Genomic DNA, 17,346 nt, shown 5'->3' with positions numbered 1-17,346 from the left:
ATCAACAATAATGCGTTCAAGCAGACGCTGCATTAATATTTAGTTAAAGTCCTCTATCTGTTATGATGTCTCACAGCCATGTTTTTTCTTAGGGTTGAACATGGGGCCTGTTGTAGCAGGGGTGATAGGAGCCAGGAAACCCCAGTATGACATCTGGGGGAACACGGTCAATGTGGCCAGCAGGATGGACAGCACAGGCGTGCCAGACTACATTCAGGTAACAGTGACTCAGTTACTCCCCAGCAGTTTGCAATTTTATGTTTACAAGAAAACGTTTTGTCCTTTTAGTAATTGTTGGATCAGTCAGCCAACATAGAATACCAATCCAGTTACTCGTTAAATTAGTCATCAAATTGTCGCCAGTGGTTATTCCAACATGAAATGCTTATTTACACCCAAAACAATGGCCGCACATTAGCCATCTTCGCTCTAGCTGAGAAATGCTCTTCGCACACAGTTCAAAGTCTTGTTTACAATATCTAAACCTAGACCTTTGCTCTGTGTGGAAGCATACTACAGATGCTTCCACACATACTACATTCTGCACATTCAATCAGTGCACCGTCCTTCACTTTACTTCACTTTAGGCCCAGACATCTGCCCTCCCGAAGTAAGAGTCCTGTGTTGTTTTCTAGCAGTAATTGTGCTCTAAAGTCCCTCTGGGGGAGGAATAGAGAGCCAAATCTAAATTCCCTGTAGACTTCATGCAGCTATCGCAGTGTTATCTCCTTCAGTGGTGGAAAGCCATAGCAAGTTAGCTTTGGGAAAACAAAAAAATCTTATTTATAGATGCAGAACAGATATTTTGAAATGTGTGAGAAACATCGAAAGCTGTACTGCCAAAAGAGCTCCTTGAAAGATTGAGTCTCATTACAGCAGCGCTGCCATCTGCTGCACACTTTGTGTTACTGCATATCAAAATGCCCTCTCTGCTATGCACTGACCTGAACTGATTGTTTTCATTTCCCAGATAACATTTTGAAGACTTTTTGGTTTAACTTGTATCAATTGAACTACTTTTTTTCAGACACTAATAAGTGCTGAAGATTTTTTTTTTTTTTAAATCCTCATATTTAAAAACTTATGCCTCTGTCATCATGCTTTAGGGAGAAGCTAGGACTGACTCTTAGGAAGGGTTGAATATCTAATATCCTGAGTGTCAAATATCCGTGTCATCTCTTAGGTGACTACAGACTTGTACCACGTGTTGGCCAACAATGGATACCAGCTGGAATGTCGAGGTGTCGTCAAGGTGAAGGGGAAGGGAGAGATGACCACTTACTTCCTCACCAGTGGCCCCCCAGGTAGTTAACGAGAGACCGTTTGACCGCAGAGTGACTCCCACTCCACTGATACGTCAGAGACTGCAAAGAGAGACAGAGAGTGGTCAGCTCGAAGCGTGGTGCAAGCACTCTGGGGACAGTAGAAGGCCAGCAGAGACGAGACTGTATGTTGCTCAGATGCACAAATGGAGGGTGTTGTTCGTGTTAGGAGGTTGTTGTTTTTTTCTCCCCAAGCTGCCCGAGAGATAATGAAGCCCAGTTGCCTTAGGACGGAAGTGACTATGCTTGTGTTTATGAGCAATAGTACAAGTATTTCATCTGGAGTAATTATTTATTTTTTTGTGGAAAAAACAAAACTGTTTTATAAAAGAATATATGCAAGGACAACACTATGGATGAAAATAACCAAAGAACAAGTGTTTGACATTTGACACACACTAATGAATCTGCTCAAAAAGTACAGTAAACTTAAGTAATTTATTCATCCTTTTGCTAGCAAAGGCCACGGTAATGTCACTGTCATTGACAGGCATGAACCCTTATTTTGTTGTGGACTTTATAATGAAGGAGAACGTGCACGTATGCACATATATGCAGACAACAAACGCAACTACCCTGTCTTGGATTTTTGTGTTTCTTATCAGGGCCTTATTTGTTTCCTCCAGTCTGTAGTTTTTAACGGTCTGGATCTCGGCTGTTTGTGGTTCCCTTAAATCTCTGAGCACTTTGCTCTCCGAATATTTCTTTTTTTCTCTTTTTGGTTCAAGCCAAAAACAAGAAGTACGACATGAAGGAAGCACGATTGCATTACTGTCACGGAAATGAAGAGACATTGTTAAACTGTTATGAAACATTTTATACCAGTGTGTGTGTGTGAGACAATGTGCTGTATGTGTGTGGGTGTGACCACATGTTACTGAATGCTGTTCTTTATCTATAAGTGGGCATACCGTCACTCTTCACTGTGAGGTTTTTAAGATACTGTACGACAATGCTTTCTTGCCAAACTGGTTGCTACGAGGCATGTTTATGTGTCCATTCCTGATTTGTGTGTGTGTGTGTGTGTGTGTGTGTGTGTGTGTGTGTGTGTGTGTGTGCGTGTGTGTGTTAAAATGATAGTTTGAAGAGAATTATGTCTTCTACGCCTTTTACTGGACTGTGATTTTGACTGATTTCATTCCAACTGAAAGCCTACATGATGTATGTTTTTGGATTGTGAACCGGTTTCCTGACCACTTCAGGATTAAGTGTATGCAGAAATTTTCTGTCTGCTCTGTATTGCCTTGAGATTATGCAGTTCCAAGGTCCACATTCTTCATGGACTAGTATATACTTTACACAACAGTATTTGACCTGATTTTGTATTTGGCACACATAGGCTTGTAACCCCACCTGCCACCACCACCCCCGAAACGAGTTATATGAATGTATGTATCAATGAATATTTCTGTCTGAAGCTAATGAAGAAAGCTACTCTTTTCCAAGCCTTTGGTACTACAGAAGGAGCTAGATTACTGTACTGGTGGTCAGATTGATTCAACTGCAAGGAGTGTTTTGACATTTTAAGGTTCAAAGTTGATTGATATGCTCACTTTTCTGTCCAGAAATGCGGCCTTCATGGGCTGCAGAAAAGATCCTCACTTTTGCTCGTCCCTCTCTGGCTTCAATATGAAAGGTTAACTAAACAATGTTGCATTTTACTTTTAAAAAAGTGGCAGTCTGAGAGTACTGCATTAGTGCATTTATTGGTCTGATTAAATTCCCCTTGGTTAAGAAGTCAACAAATGTCTGTTTTGGGGTTTTATTATTATTATTTACATTTGTTTATTGTGTTTATTTGGATTGCAGTTTTAATCTATGCTGTTGCACACTTTCCCCACCTTTCACAGTAATAATAATAAAGACTTAATAATTAGGCCTACTTTCACAATCCAGCTTCAGCCCAGACAGTGGTGCTCTGTTTGTTAGCTTTAATTTAGAAATCGTGTCAATCAGCAGACTGCAATCAAGATTTCTCCCTATGACAGTAACCCGAGAGATGCTTCCTTCTCGTTTTCTGAATAAATCAGTCTACGGTTTCAAGAGGGTGATACAGGAGAGAGTATTTAATTGCGTGCACATAAATAATGAATTTCTGTTGAGGTAATAGCGATGCCACTTACAGCACTCTATGCTGAACATTAATTAAGTGACATAAATTCCTCCTAATCCCTGATGAAAAACAGCACGAATGTGTATTCCCTGCGAGTAACAGTGGCCTGTCTCAACTGCTGGCAGCCCAAGTGAGGCTCTTTGTGGGGGGAAAGAAACGCCGCAGCTTTATTTTATTTTTCTTTAAATTGCGGCTCTTATTTTTGTAGTATTTCGTATGTTTCAAGAAAGGTCCTCGTGCCATCGTCAAAATTGGCGCGTGAGATGTGACGCACGGAAATAAGTGTAAGTTCAAGACTCGCGCCGCCAGCAGGGGACTCACTTTAACTAATTATTTCAACAAATGGCACCTGTTCGAGTGAAAGCACTGGCTGGGAGACCGGTTAACGCTAAACTCCTGTTTGGAAACTTTAAGGGAACAAAAAATCCCCTAAAACGCGTCGTGTGTGAGAACACACACCAATAAAGGAATATCGAGCCTGAGGGACCAGGTGCAGATGACGGCTGTTTGTCGGTTTGAGGTAAGTAGCAGTATTTAAAGTGTAGAAACATCTACAATACCCACCTATTAGTCGCGAGCCGTTTGTGTCATCTGTGACCTTAATTGCCAGATTGGCTTCACGGGACAAAATGAGCCGTTTCTAGTTTATCTGAGACGACTCAGGACGCGTATTTTTCGTGCTATATTTAAAGCTTTTAATGGCCCTACTTGAACCTTAAACCAGGACATATGCAACCAACTCTTCCTCTTTCATTTCTACTGTGAGCGCGTTTCGCTGAAGGCCCGCTGTCTGCGTTGTCTGCACTCTCAGCATCTTGCTGACCACAGCCTAAATGCGCTACGATAGTCCTAAAGATATAGATTCATTTGAAGTTTTGCCTTCCTGATAAGGAAGAGTAGGCATAATGGGATGTAAATTCTACACAGTATTTACTTATGTGAGAGTTATGAGTGAATGAATGAAAGGTTTGTTCTTTATTTCCTCCTGTGGAACTCCATATTGGATGTCCTGTTGAGCCAGTTTGAAAGTCAGCTGGCTTGTTAAGTGAATTAATTATGACCAAGTAAGAGTGATGGGTCTCTTACTTAACAGTGGTCAGCTAAGGAAACGTGGACGTCCTGGATTGCAATGATATCATTTTTCAGGTCTCATAGTAGAAAACAGCCTCCAAGGCTGGGTGAAGTTATGCTCCTGTCATGCTCCACGTAGCAAAAAAACTACTTCCTGAATCAAGTGACAGGTAATCATTACTGATGAGGTGTCTTTGGGTGTGGGTGTCTTGAGGGAATGCATTGTGCGTCACCTATTTACTGGAATGGGACCTGCAGGGTCAGGCTCACCTGCTGCCACGTGGCTCGTGGAGGATTGTGGCCAGAACAGGTGAATTCAGGTGTTTACAAAGAGGTGTGGTGTGTTTGTTCTCGCTCACCTCTTCCCTGTTCTACCTACCCGCCCTGTGGGACTGTTTCCTAAAGAGACACAGGAGGAGGAGCACGGTTGGCTAGATTACCTACTGCAATGACCGTTGACGCTTGTAGAGGCGCAAGCCGGTTTAAGGGATTGTTATCATGCTTTTCATTTTTGTATTTACTGTAAAAATAGCTCGGTGACTGTTTAGCAGCTTAAAAAAAAGGTAAGGGTTACAGGCGTGTGGGGGTTGACTGGATTGTATTTCAAAGTTAGGTTCAAGACAGACAAACTCTACATCTTCTACTCTTTTCCTTTTTTTTTTTGCTTAACAGCGTTAAGAGAATGCGTTTTTTTATACGCCGGCGGATGTCCCCCCTTAAACTGGTGCTCCTTGGGGGGACTCTCTTCATGGTGATCTTGGTAGTTCTTCAGAGGGATGTTGGCTCTTCAGCTGGGGACCCCTGGTTACAGGATCTGGTGGTAAAGAGGGACAAGGTAATGGGGATGGTCCGAGAAGCTGTCAACAATATTGGCTTCCAGATCGGCGCTCCACAGCCACCACCAGTAAAAGAGCAGCCTACAGAAGACACCAAGTGCCCCAGTGGATTGTACACTCAGGCTGAGCTCAAACCTCACTTGGAGAGACCACCACAGGACCCCCAAGCTCCAGGGGCTGATGGGAGAGCGTTTCAAAAAGACAGCATGACCCCAGGGGAGGAGAAGGAGAAGGAGGAGGGAATGACACGGCATTGTTTCAACCAGTTTGCCAGTGACCGTATCTCGCTCAGCCGCAGTCTGGGGGATGACACCAGGCCTCCTGAGTAAGAGCATGTTATCAGATTTATTACGTACACAGCTTGGACAAGTCTCTGTTTTGCCAGCAAGTATGATGATATGTACACAGGCCAGATAATGTGCTGCATCACAGCTGGGGTCATACTCACAGAGGTGAATTATTTACATCCGTTTGCGTAATGTGCTCCCATTTTCCCTGGGAAAAAAAACACTTAGTTGAAAGACTCTTACTGTAACCAGTTTTAAATATGGTATGCACAGAATGCAGTATCCTGGTTAGTACAATGCAAGGCAATCTGTTGTAAATAGTTGAATCCGCTCTGTTTGTGTAGCGTAACATTTGTACATCCTGGTAGGCCGGAGATTTATCTGCCCAGTGACTTTTATTGTGAGCTGGTTATTAAAGGTGATGCATATTGAGCTATGTAAAGTATCAGTGAGCAAACCTTGAATATTCTCTTATGTGTCACTTTGCAAGACTGCCACCATGAAAGCTTCTCACTCTCACACACACCCACAGGTGCGTAGAGAGGAAGTTTCGTCGCTGCCCTCCTCTGCCTACCACCAGTGTTATTATAGTGTTCCACAATGAGGCTTGGTCCACCCTCCTCAGGACGGTGTTCAGCGTCCTGCACACATCTCCTGCTATCCTACTAAAAGAGATCATTTTGGTAGATGATGCCAGTACTGCAGGTAAGGGTTAAAAAACATGTAATGTCTTAGCATATGTGATGTGGAGGACTCTGACAAGAAGCCTCAGTTCAGTGGTGTGTGACAATACAGCACTGTTGGAGTAAAGTTTTATTGCTAGAAAGCAAATAATAAAGTTATTCCTTTTCTTCCTTTTAAATAATATAAATAAAATTGTGTCCCAGCCATCATAGGAGGAGGGGAGGCTCCCAGTCTGTTGCAGTGCTAGCTGACAATCAATCATTGACGCTCACATTTATACTTGTGGCCACTTTTGGTTACTAATTAACCTAGCAGCATGTCTTTGGATTGTAAGAGGAAGCTTGGGCAGCCCTTGACCATTAGATGATCATTAGATTTGAACCCAGAACCTTTTTGCTGTGACATGATGGTTCTAACCACTGCCCCACTTTGTCACCTGTAGAAAGTAATACTTCTTACATGATATAACTGTAATCATGAATAGTTAATTTAATGTGAAAGAAAATCACTGGGATGTGGGTTATTTTTTTTGTGTGTGTATATATATTATAATATTGGAATAGCTGTCAAGCAATAACTGGGATAAATGCTGAAAATCTGACAAGGCTCAACTTAATAAAACTGACCTTCAGGATTTTTAGGGCAATAATTCAGTCGCTTTATCAGCTTTGATAAGATAAACTAGAGTGTTCACTTGGGATTTTAGCAGCTTGCTCATAAAATGCAAGCAAGTAGTGCTTTACAGATAGGTGAAGAGACTTGCATTTAGAGCAGGCAAACAATGGTCTGCATTGTCATATATGAGAATGACCCTGTGTTTACCAGGGAAATGTCCAGAAGGTTTGCTACAGTGAATATGAGCTGCAGGGTGATAGAAAGCCTGCTGGGAGCACCTCCAACACGGTGAAAGCAGGCAGAACAGTTATGATAAGAGACCTGTTTTTAATATTCTGTTCACTGCTTTCCAAAATGGGAAGAGTTTATACAATCCAGCATGTCAGGTGATATGACTTTGCTTACACTGTTTGTCAAAGCTGACTACTCACTTTTTGAAATGGTAAATGTTGTGCATCAGCATACCTTCACCATTTTTACCTGTTTTTTTTTGTTTTTGTAAATCTGCTGACATGCCATTTGTTTCATAGAAAGACGCTTTGTTATGGTTTGCTCTCTAGTTCGAATCTAAGCTGTGCAGTCATTGGAATGCCTTTTTATTTGTAGGTCAGGTTTACTACAATGTTGTAGCTAAAAGATTGCAATCGCACTAAAATAATGAGCCCACTGCTACACGTCATCAAAAACCTCAAGCATCCTGTTGTTCATTAATGGTATTTGGTGGCCTATTAGATGAGCTTAAAATATCTTTTTTTTTCTTCCTTTTTTTGCAGCAGTTTTCACTCATATCATGTTGGCACCCTCAAATGCATTTCCTACTGTATGTGAGGTTCTCATTTGACTAACAGATCGCTTTCATAATGCTCATGGTGCGAAGCTGGAGGATTCAGTTAGACTGAAACTTGTAAGAAATGTGGTGTTCACTGTGGTCAAGAAGGCTTCTGCAGAGGAAATGTAACCTAGTTTTACGAGCAGTGTTTACAGTTCATTGGTATTTCTTTTTTCAGTGCTCTCATGGGTACAAACTTTATGGATGATTGACTTTTTCATGTCATTTCACTAAATGCTCTTAGTTTGAAGTTTAATGTCTGTCACATTAACCGCATTGATTACAAAGTAACTTTTATTGCAGCAAAGTTGCAGCTTGCCTCAGGACAACTTTTGTTTTACGTAAAGGAAGGACTGACATGATTATGTTGCTTCCCTGCAGAGCATTTGAAGAGCAGGCTGGAGGAGTATATACGTCAGCTGAAGATTGTCCGTGTGGTGAGGCAGCCAGAGAGAAAGGGCCTCATCACAGCAAGGCTTCTTGGTGCCAGTATTGCGCAAGCTGAAGTTCTCACCTTCCTTGATGCACACTGTGAGAAAACGCACATGCAAACAATACACAAGTCAAAGTTTCCATTTTAATCATCCCAGGTGATTTACTGAGGCATTTCAGAGTTGGAGGGTTAAATGTATGTGCTTTTTCAGCTTCTAATACTGTAAATAATCTAATACTCCAGTACTCTAATACAAGTGTTTACTACAGCAGTAAACGTATACATATACACACATACCCACACAATTTTCACTTGTCCATATTTTGTAATACGTGATTATTTCATCTTACGTGTACTACTAAATAAGTGTTGGTTTTATGCGCTGCTTATGAATATATTAAAACCACATAGTTTAAGGGCAGGACCCCAGAAAAGGAGTGGTTTTAATGAAGCAGTATTGAAACGGATGTAGTCAAAACCTGCACCTCTTCTTTTAGTGACTGCTGCATTTGACACACGTAATCAATTCAGCTTGTTGAAATTATCTCTTTTGTTTTACGCTCTTTTTATTTAGTAACTGTTAAACTCTTTCTGCCTAACTGATTCACCGTCGGATACAGTTCAGCGTTTTCATACAAGATCCTTAATTACTTTGGTCTGTGCATTTACAGTGTTTTCCATCAACATTTAAATATTTTCACACAGAAGAAAGAAAAATTCAGCTAAATATAATGCCAGCAAACATCTGTCATTACTGTCTATATGAGGTCAAACTCATTTTACACGGAGGGTCAAAAGGAACCCACTTTGATCTTGAGTGGAACAGACAAACGAAACTCCACTTTGTATCAGTGTAAAGTTTAACCACACATTTAATCCTTTCTTATAATAAGATAAAGAAGTGCAATTTCAACAGCAAATCTTGTTTTTTCTTCATGATAAATGTGTAAAATTACAGAATTTTTTTTTTTTTAATTTCTTTAAAAAAATTATTTATTATTCACTTACTTTGCTGTAGCATGAATGGCTCTTTATCAGCAGCAAAGCTGTAAAACTCACAAAAATACAGTTAAGTCACAAAAATCTATGGCCTCCTTCATATTTTCCAAAACTGTTCAGTTGTCCTGATTGGAGTCTTTGGCTGGCCGATTCTGGCCCCTGTGCCTTATGTTTGACATTCCTGGTCTATATGTTACACTGAATGTGGTATTATTTTTGTAGTTGATATTAAGAAATATGAAGCCATCACTGTCCTGTTTTCCCCGTTTAGGCGAGTGTTTCCATGGTTGGCTCGAGCCCTTACTGGCTCGAATTGTTGAGGAACCCACTGCTGTGGTTAGTCCAGAAATCAGCAGCATTGACCTCAACAGCTTCCAGTTCCATAAGCCTGTGGCCACCAACCGCGCCTATAACAGAGGTAACTTTGACTGGAGCCTGTCTTTTGGCTGGGAACCCATCCCCGAGGATGCAAAGAGGCTACGCAAGGATGAAACCTACCCTGTAAAGTAAGAACAGTCATGTTGGTGTCACGTTCAACTTCCTGAATTGTATAAAATACCTGATTGGTTTTCTGTCTGACTATGAACATTTCAGAACGCCCACTTTTGCTGGAGGTCTCTTCGCGATCTCACAAAAGTACTTTGAACACATCGGAACATACGATGACCAGATGGAGATTTGGGGCGGTGAAAATGTGGAAATGTCATTCAGGGTCAGACCTCTTTATCTAATCTCTGCTTACACAGATCCACTTTGTCACAAGTCTCCTGTTACTGAGTTTGAGTGTCATTTTTGATTCAGGTGTGGCAGTGTGGGGGTCAGCTAGAGATCATCCCTTGTTCTGTGGTGGGCCACGTCTTCCGTACCAAGAGCCCCCACACCTTCCCCAAGGGCACTGAGGTCATCACCCGCAACCAGGTGCGCCTAGCTGAAGTCTGGATGGATGACTACAAGAAGATCTACTATCGGCGTAACCAAAATGCAGCAGTTATGGCCAGTGAGGTCAGTTTTAAGAATAATTTATCACCCTTGTTCTGATACTTTTTGGCTGGAATTCAGACTCATGTTGATATGATTTTGTACTCATAAGTTTATTAGTGTGTTTTGTTTTGTTTTTGTTTTTTTTCTAAATAACGCTCCTTTTGCTGTACAGCATAGATTTGGAGACATCTCTGATCGCCTGAATCTGAGAGAGAGGCTTCATTGCAAGAACTTCAGCTGGTACCTAAATACAGTCTACCCAGAGATCTTTATTCCGGACTTAAATCCAGAAAAATCTGGATCTGTGAGTCAGTTTTGTGAATAGCGAACATCTAATGCGCAACATGTGATGTGTACCTGTGGCACTATTTAATTATTGTGTCCATGTTTGGTCCAGATTAAAAACTTAGGGTCTAATATGTGCCTGGATGCTGGAGAGAACAACCAGGGGGGTAAACCTCTCATCATGTATCATTGTCACAACATGGGAGGCAACCAGGTAAAGTAACTGATGCAGTATGTTAAAGACAAGTTGATTATGCTTTTCAACATTCGAGTTCTAATTGGATGATTGTGTCCTTTAGTACTTTGAGTATACGTCTCATAAGGAGCTGCGTCATAACATTGGAAAACAGCTGTGTGTTCATGCGGCGGTGGGATCAGACCCGGTGAAGCTTGAGCTGTGCCGGCTTAAGGGGAAAGGTACCAGTGTGGCCCCTGAACAGGAGTGGGTCTTTACAGAGGTGAGGAGCAGTTGGAGGCCAACATTTCTTTTTCTTTTTTAACATTTGGCCAAATGCAGCTAATCGCTATCATACTTGTCCACCACATGTAAAGCTACAGCCATCTTCCAGGTAGCTGCAACTGGGAAATAAAGGGGGAAAAGAGTGAGCTTACTGAGTGTCATCATGAGGTTGCTGAAAAATCTAGTGGACGGTCATCGCAAAGAAAAACTTATAAAACCTCAACTTGCCGTGTGTACACTCTGAACTGCTTTAATGCATGATATATAATATGTAAGGTAGAAAACTTTAGAGGTGGTGCTAGGGAGATTTTACCTTCAGCAGGGCCATCTTTTGCTTTACATCTCCTGTGATGGTTGTGATTTTTCTCAAACTAGATGTTTAACCAATTGTTGTTGTATCCAAACAACAGTTATTTCTTTTAATTATTATGTTTATTTGAGTTTTGCCAACTCCTTCTGTTCTTCAGGAAAATCTTCTGAAGAATCCAAGCAGTGGACAATGTTTAGCGTTGAAAGGAGGCCAGATTTTGATGGACTGCAATGCTGCCGAACTCCACCAGCACTGGACTTTCACCTGACCTTCCAGTCTTCCCGCCGGGTGACCTTTGATACCTTCTACCCTCCCCCCCTTTCTCAAACCTGGCACAAAGGAGCCACATCAATATTGATCGAGTAGAACTTCACCGAAGCTGTGAAGCTTGGGGCGCATACTGAATGAATATTTAAAGAAGGAGGGACAAGGTAAAGACGGTCACATCTGTCAGATGCCTGGGGTGGTCTTAGTTCATTTTAAATTTATTTATGAAAGAAACTCTGCAAAGACATTTGCTGGTGGTTGGGGATCTTCAGCGTCTGGGCTGCGGCACTTGGGAGTGTCACCTTGATCAGGGCGAAGCTGTGAAAACGTGACCTTAAATGACTGGATTTGCTCCTAAACTTGGAAAATTCTTCTTGCTTTGTTTTTGTCAGACACTGAATGTGATCATAAGTTTATATCTTACTGAGGAGTAACAGATGTCTGCTTTTTAAATAAAAAATTATGTTTTAGATGAGGGCTTGTTTGTACACAGTATGTTTTTTGTTTGTTTGTTTTGTCTTTTGTTTTTTGGGTTTTTATTTTTTTGTTTTATTTTGTTTTTAATTGCCAAGACTATTCCTGAAAGTTTTATACATAAAAACTAAAATATATTGGAGTTGTAACAATCTTCTGTTGTACGTTGTGCTTCTTTGTATATATTTGATAAATATTACATAAGGCACTAATCTTAATTTTCTTTTTAGCTGGGCAATGGTTGGCACTGATTAACAAAATGTAGCCACTCCTAGGAAGAAGTAAAGGAATAATTTACAAAGACTCTTTGGTTACTGATACTGCAATATCAACTCATTGGGCTTCAAAGTTACGGTAGCCTTAAGCTGTCAGCCTGGAAACGCTTCATGATTCGTTTTACAGCCCGAGAAAACTGTGTCCAGGGTCGTAGTCTGATAAGAACTCATTCCTACAAAGAGTTAAGACTTGCTTTGTCAGAGATACCTGTTAGGCAGTTGTGCAACATTTATCTAAGGAGTGGCTGAGGAGCAAGAAACATTCATGGCATTAAATTCATGTGATTAGACCTGAAATGTGACTTAACGCCACTGAGCAGGTTCATCAAACTTCAGCTGATGGACTGTGAGGATTCTTGATTTCATATGCAAATGAGATTTATGGAAAAGCAGAGTAAATGGCAGCGGTTACATTGGAGGAAGCAATGGCACAGATGCATTACCCATTTTGTACAGTAGGTGGCAGCACACAGTCGGGAAACTTTTCTGCAAGGCGAGGATGACAGCTGAAATGTCGAGTGTCATGCAGCCACAGGGAAACGAGTGGTCACAGCAGACGGTCGAAGAACAGATGGGTCAGAAGATGAGCTCAGAGAGTCTGACTCGCTCTGAGGTGTTTGGGCAGCTCAGGAGGGAGCTTTACGGGGAGGAGCGGTCAAGTCATTCCAATACACACTTATTCATCATACTGGGAGCATCTGTGAGTACAGCTCTTAAAACTGCTCTTTCATGCAGCATATGATGAAATGTCTCGTTTAATGTGGTCACTGGTCTTGTAGTAGCACCGTATTCTAAACACATCGCGGTGTCTGAAGTCACGGGCTGGTTTGAGGAAAAAAAAAACGTGCATAAAAATAATTCACATATTGTTGCAGTGTGGTGATCCGAATGAAAGCCAGGTGTGAGCGCATGCAGTTTGAAATGTGCTGCATCTACTTTTTCCTTTGTTGAGCAACAATAGAAGCTGATGATTTAGCAGCGAAAACATTTTCACCGTTTTTGGCTTTGAGCCGGGAACAAAGTACCAGTTGCATGTTTATCGGTCATGAATGTTTTTTTTAAAGTAACCTAATTCACACTTACAAGTCTGAGTTCTGCAGATCAGGTGTGTTGCTGGAAAATGTGACTTATTCAATTACTCTGCAGATTCTTTTGCACCACAGTGATTATTTCCAAAGTTTACTTAGTCTTTGGACTCTGAGTGTCCGTTCACTGTGAATAGATCTAAAGAAACGTTTTTTTTTTTTTTGTTTTTTTTTTTTAATTTGTATGATTTAAACAGGGAGATCTTGCTAAAAAGAAGATCTATCCAACCTTATGGTGAGTAAAGAACTGCAGCACGCACACAGCAGCTACATTAATAACAGAGCTGTGCTTTAAAGTTGTTTGGTCACCTTGTGTAATGAAGAGTTTGACCTTTGGCCAAAGTTTTCTGCATTGCTACCTTTGAATTTTTCAGGTGGTTATTCAGAGACGGCCTTCTTCCAGACAACACGTTTTTTGTGGGTTTTGCTCGGTCCAGCTTGACTGTAGAGGACATCAAGGCAGCATGTCTGCCCCACATGAAGGTAATACCTTTAAGGGTGTTTGACTATTAAAGATAAGATTTTGTGTTTTCAGAAATCATTGTTCCACATCTTCCTCAGGTCAGTGATGAAGAAAGCGACTACCTATCAGCCTTCTTCAGTAAAAACTCCTACCTGAGTGGCAGGTATGATGACGGCAGCTCCTTCGACCAACTCAGCAAACATCTGTCATCTCTCCCTGGGGGCGCCAACGCTAATAGACTTTTCTACCTGGCTCTACCACCGACTGTCTACCATCATGTCAGCAAAAACATCAGAACCCACTGCATGAGCCTCAAGTTAGTACCTGACGAGTCCTTAAAGTCAATATCTCACTTAGTGTTGATTGCATTTTCCTAATCCACTGTTTTTGTGGCAGAGGTTGGAACAGGGTAATTGTCGAGAAGCCCTTTGGTCGTGACCTCCAGAGTTCACAGGAACTGTCAACCCACCTGTCGTCCCTGTTTACAGAGAACCAGATCTACCGCATAGATCACTACCTGGGAAAAGAGATGGTCCAAAACCTCATGGTGCTCAGGTAACAAGCTCAGTACAGACTTTTTTGGGTGGACATTATCACAGGAACGAACTTTCAGGTTGTCATAGACAGTATTGCTGAATTTCAGAAGTATTCATTACTATTCAACTTTTCCATCCTCCTGTTTTGTTTTAGTAATATTTTACTCACTCATTTCCAGGTTTGGAAATCGCATTTTTGGACCCATATGGAACAGGAACAGTGTGGCCTGTGTGGTTCTCACCTTCAAGGAGCCTTTTGGCACTCAGGGCCGTGGAGGATACTTTGATGACTTTGGTATTATTCGGTGAGAGAGACTGCATTCAGATAAATGTAAGTTAAAAAAAAGCTAGTTTGTAAACTTTCCCTCATTGCTTTCTTTTCTTCTTAATATAGAGATGTCATGCAGAACCATCTTCTCCAGATGCTCTGTTTGGTTGCAATGGAGAAACCTCCTTCTACCAGTCCAGATGATGTGAGGGATGAGAAGGTAAAACCAGGGATTGGAAGAATTTGGGAATTGCTTTCCATAGCACGATTATCAAGTCTTCGCCATCCTTTATCCACCCCATTTTTTTCTCAAACTCTAGGTGAAGGTGTTGAAGTGTATACCTCCTGTTGAAGTATCAGATGTTGTGCTTGGCCAGTATGTCGGAGATCCTGAAGGGGAAGGTCAATCCAGACTGGGATACCTTGATGATCCCACGGTGCCCAAAGACTCCTGGACACCAACTTTTGCAACAGCAGTCCTGCATGTCCAGAATGAGAGATGGGATGGTGAGGCTTTAGTCCAGCTTTTTTGTTCCTCACCTGTCTCTCCTAGTCTACATTTTATCAAGCCTCCTTAAATTCTCCTTCTGCTTTTGCATCCATTATGTATGTCATCGCACCATGCACACCATGTACATCAGGAGTTCCTTTTATTCTGCGCTGTGGTAAAGCACTAAATGAGCGGAAAGCAGAAGTACGTCTGCAGTTCACTGACGTGCCGGGAGACATTTTTGGTGATTGCTGTCAGAGGAATGAGCTGGTGGTGCGGGTGCAGCCAGATGAAGCCATTTACTTAAAAATGATGACCAAGAGGCCTGGAGTTTACTTCAATCCAGAGGAGACTGAGCTGGATCTCACCTACAAGAGTCGATACAAGGTGCCTCAAGCTCATGTCAAAATATTAATTGTAATCCAGCTTTCAGAAGCAACTCTTACTCTTGCAGGAAACGTATTATGCTTTTCCTTACAGAATGTATATATTCTGTAAGGAAAAGACAATTTATTTATGAGCAATCCTTGTGAGCCACAACCTTAGGCTTAGACTGCTTCAGTTTTTTGGGGGGGTTGTTCTACCTTGAAATGATGTCAGTATGTGTGGAAATCCTTAATCCAGTCATCTCAGACAAATTGCTCCAGATGTTAGTACAGCAGTGACACCCACCTGTTCTTCAAAGACTCTCTTGGCAATAGATGGAGTTGGAAAAAAGCACAATAAATCACTTTTAAAATAATATTATATTTAATACATTTTGAGACTTTTATGGTGGATGTCCCATTGTTACTTATCCTTGATACTGTAGGCCAGTAAACTTGAACTTAGTATGCATGTAGGAGTTTAACAGCTGCTGTCTATCTGCAGGATGTGAAGCTCCCAGATGCTTATGAAAGACTCATACTGGATGTCTTCTGTGGAAATCAAATGCATTTTGTTCGCAGGTAGGTGCCATCATTGAAAACATGAGCACATCTGCACAGTTGTTGCCAAATATTTTATCAACACTTTTAGTTGGAGATGTGCACCGGCCACGTTTAAACAGCTCTTTTTAATTTTTTAGGCAGTGATTTTCAGTGTTCCCTCTTTTTATTTTTATTTTTTTGTTGAAATGTTTTCATCTTTGTCTCAGTGATGAGTTACGGGAGGCCTGGAGGATCTTCACCCCCCTCCTCCACCAAGTAGAGAAAGAGAAGCCACGCCCCATTCCCTACACATATGGAAGGTAAATACTGTTTTATCAGGCAGAATGAAATACGCATATCATACTTTAACAGTGACAGTTCTTCTTTCCATCTTATCTGTTATGTCCACAGTCGTGGTCCAAGAGAAGCAGACGATCTCCTGAAGAGAGTGGGATTTCGCTATGAGGGAACATACAAGTGGGTGCAGCCCCACACCGCTTAATTCTTTCTGTCTCACAATCAAGTACTTGAGAAAAGATTGTAAACAAACAATCAAGTTTACTGCAGTCACTGCTGCACTTGATTGATTTCTGCATGCACAGAAGAAAGCACTGCTTTTCATGACTAATTATGACAGCAGAGATTAAAACAAGCTGTTACAGTCTGATTTTGATGTAAATCTGGTATTTCTAAATAAATCATCATTCACTCTTTTTCTTGCAATTTTTTTAAAAGCTTTGCAAATATCTGTATTCCTACGACCTTTGGACATTGTGGACATGGAAAATCTACAACCTTTATGGTATCTTATAGATACTAGTATAGGATAATTATTTACTGGCTGTGCCATTTAACTGTTAAGAATTCAAGATTGTTCACTGTATTGTAAGGCCTTTGTTTACAACTGTCACTAATGCTCAATGGGAGTCATAAACAGACTTATGTATACCAGAAGGACCTGCTGGCCTGGTTCGTAACAACAGGAGCCTCTTTTAGTATCAGTCATGCAGGAAACACATTTAAATGTCTGCCGTCAGGTAAGAACAACTCTCAGGTATGTTCTAATCTAAACTAAGAACTCTCTTACTAACATGTTAATCTCTTACAATGCATAAACATGTTTTCAAATGGCTTTATATTTTTCTATTTCTATCAGCAGTTTTCACCAGATTGATTCTGGTTCTTGTACTTTGTCTCTGCTAGGTTCAAGGCCTAACTGGAACTGCATGCACACAGTTTCTTTAACATCAGTAATAGACCATTAAGTGATCCTGCCAGTACTTTGAAGTGCAGCAAGAACAAACATCTTTTTAAACAACTATTTGTAGTTTCTTGTGACAACCTATTGAAGTAAT

The 17,346-nt window shown here is 41.1% G+C and overlaps 3 protein-coding genes across 4 annotated transcripts in view; all 3 read left to right on the top strand.

Annotated features, from left to right (window-relative positions):
- adcy6b (adenylate cyclase 6b) overlaps positions 1-1,422 on the top strand; it is a 38,059-nt gene extending 36,637 nt beyond the window's left edge. For both annotated transcript variants that reach the window (XM_076878844.1, XM_004558716.6), the window contains 2 exons: positions 93-217; positions 1,184-1,422. In XM_076878844.1, the coding sequence (XP_076734959.1) occupies positions 93-217; positions 1,184-1,312 (254 nt within the window). In that variant the 3' untranslated portion in view covers positions 1,313-1,422. The remainder of the gene's footprint in view (positions 1-92; positions 218-1,183) is intronic.
- A 2,132-nt stretch (positions 1,423-3,554) lies between these two features.
- On the top strand, positions 3,555-12,120 carry galnt6 (UDP-N-acetyl-alpha-D-galactosamine:polypeptide N-acetylgalactosaminyltransferase 6 (GalNAc-T6)). Its single transcript, XM_004558717.6, has 11 exons — positions 3,555-3,955; positions 5,179-5,667; positions 6,162-6,334; positions 8,139-8,288; positions 9,461-9,695; positions 9,784-9,901; positions 9,991-10,191; positions 10,343-10,474; positions 10,568-10,669; positions 10,755-10,913; positions 11,383-12,120. The coding sequence occupies exons 2-11, from the start codon at positions 5,189-5,191 to the stop codon at positions 11,491-11,493; spliced, it is 1,860 nt and encodes a 619-aa protein (XP_004558774.2). The 5' UTR covers positions 3,555-3,955; positions 5,179-5,188; the 3' UTR covers positions 11,494-12,120.
- Positions 12,121-12,662: 542 nt separating this feature from the next.
- LOC101473844 (glucose-6-phosphate 1-dehydrogenase) lies at positions 12,663-17,339 on the top strand. Its single transcript, XM_004558718.3, has 12 exons — positions 12,663-12,941; positions 13,524-13,561; positions 13,701-13,809; positions 13,888-14,105; positions 14,186-14,344; positions 14,505-14,630; positions 14,720-14,813; positions 14,914-15,100; positions 15,235-15,470; positions 15,954-16,030; positions 16,219-16,311; positions 16,403-17,339. Exons 1-12 carry the CDS (start codon positions 12,741-12,743, stop codon positions 16,491-16,493), a joined length of 1,629 nt encoding a protein of 542 aa, XP_004558775.3. The 5' UTR covers positions 12,663-12,740; the 3' UTR covers positions 16,494-17,339.
- Positions 17,340-17,346: the final 7 nt, after the last annotated feature.

Source organism: Maylandia zebra, linkage group LG20 (genome assembly GCF_041146795.1).
Source record: "Maylandia zebra isolate NMK-2024a linkage group LG20, Mzebra_GT3a, whole genome shotgun sequence".
Lineage (NCBI taxonomy): Eukaryota > Metazoa > Chordata > Actinopteri > Cichliformes > Cichlidae > Maylandia > Maylandia zebra.
This window is presented reverse-complemented; position numbering and strand designations above follow the sequence as displayed.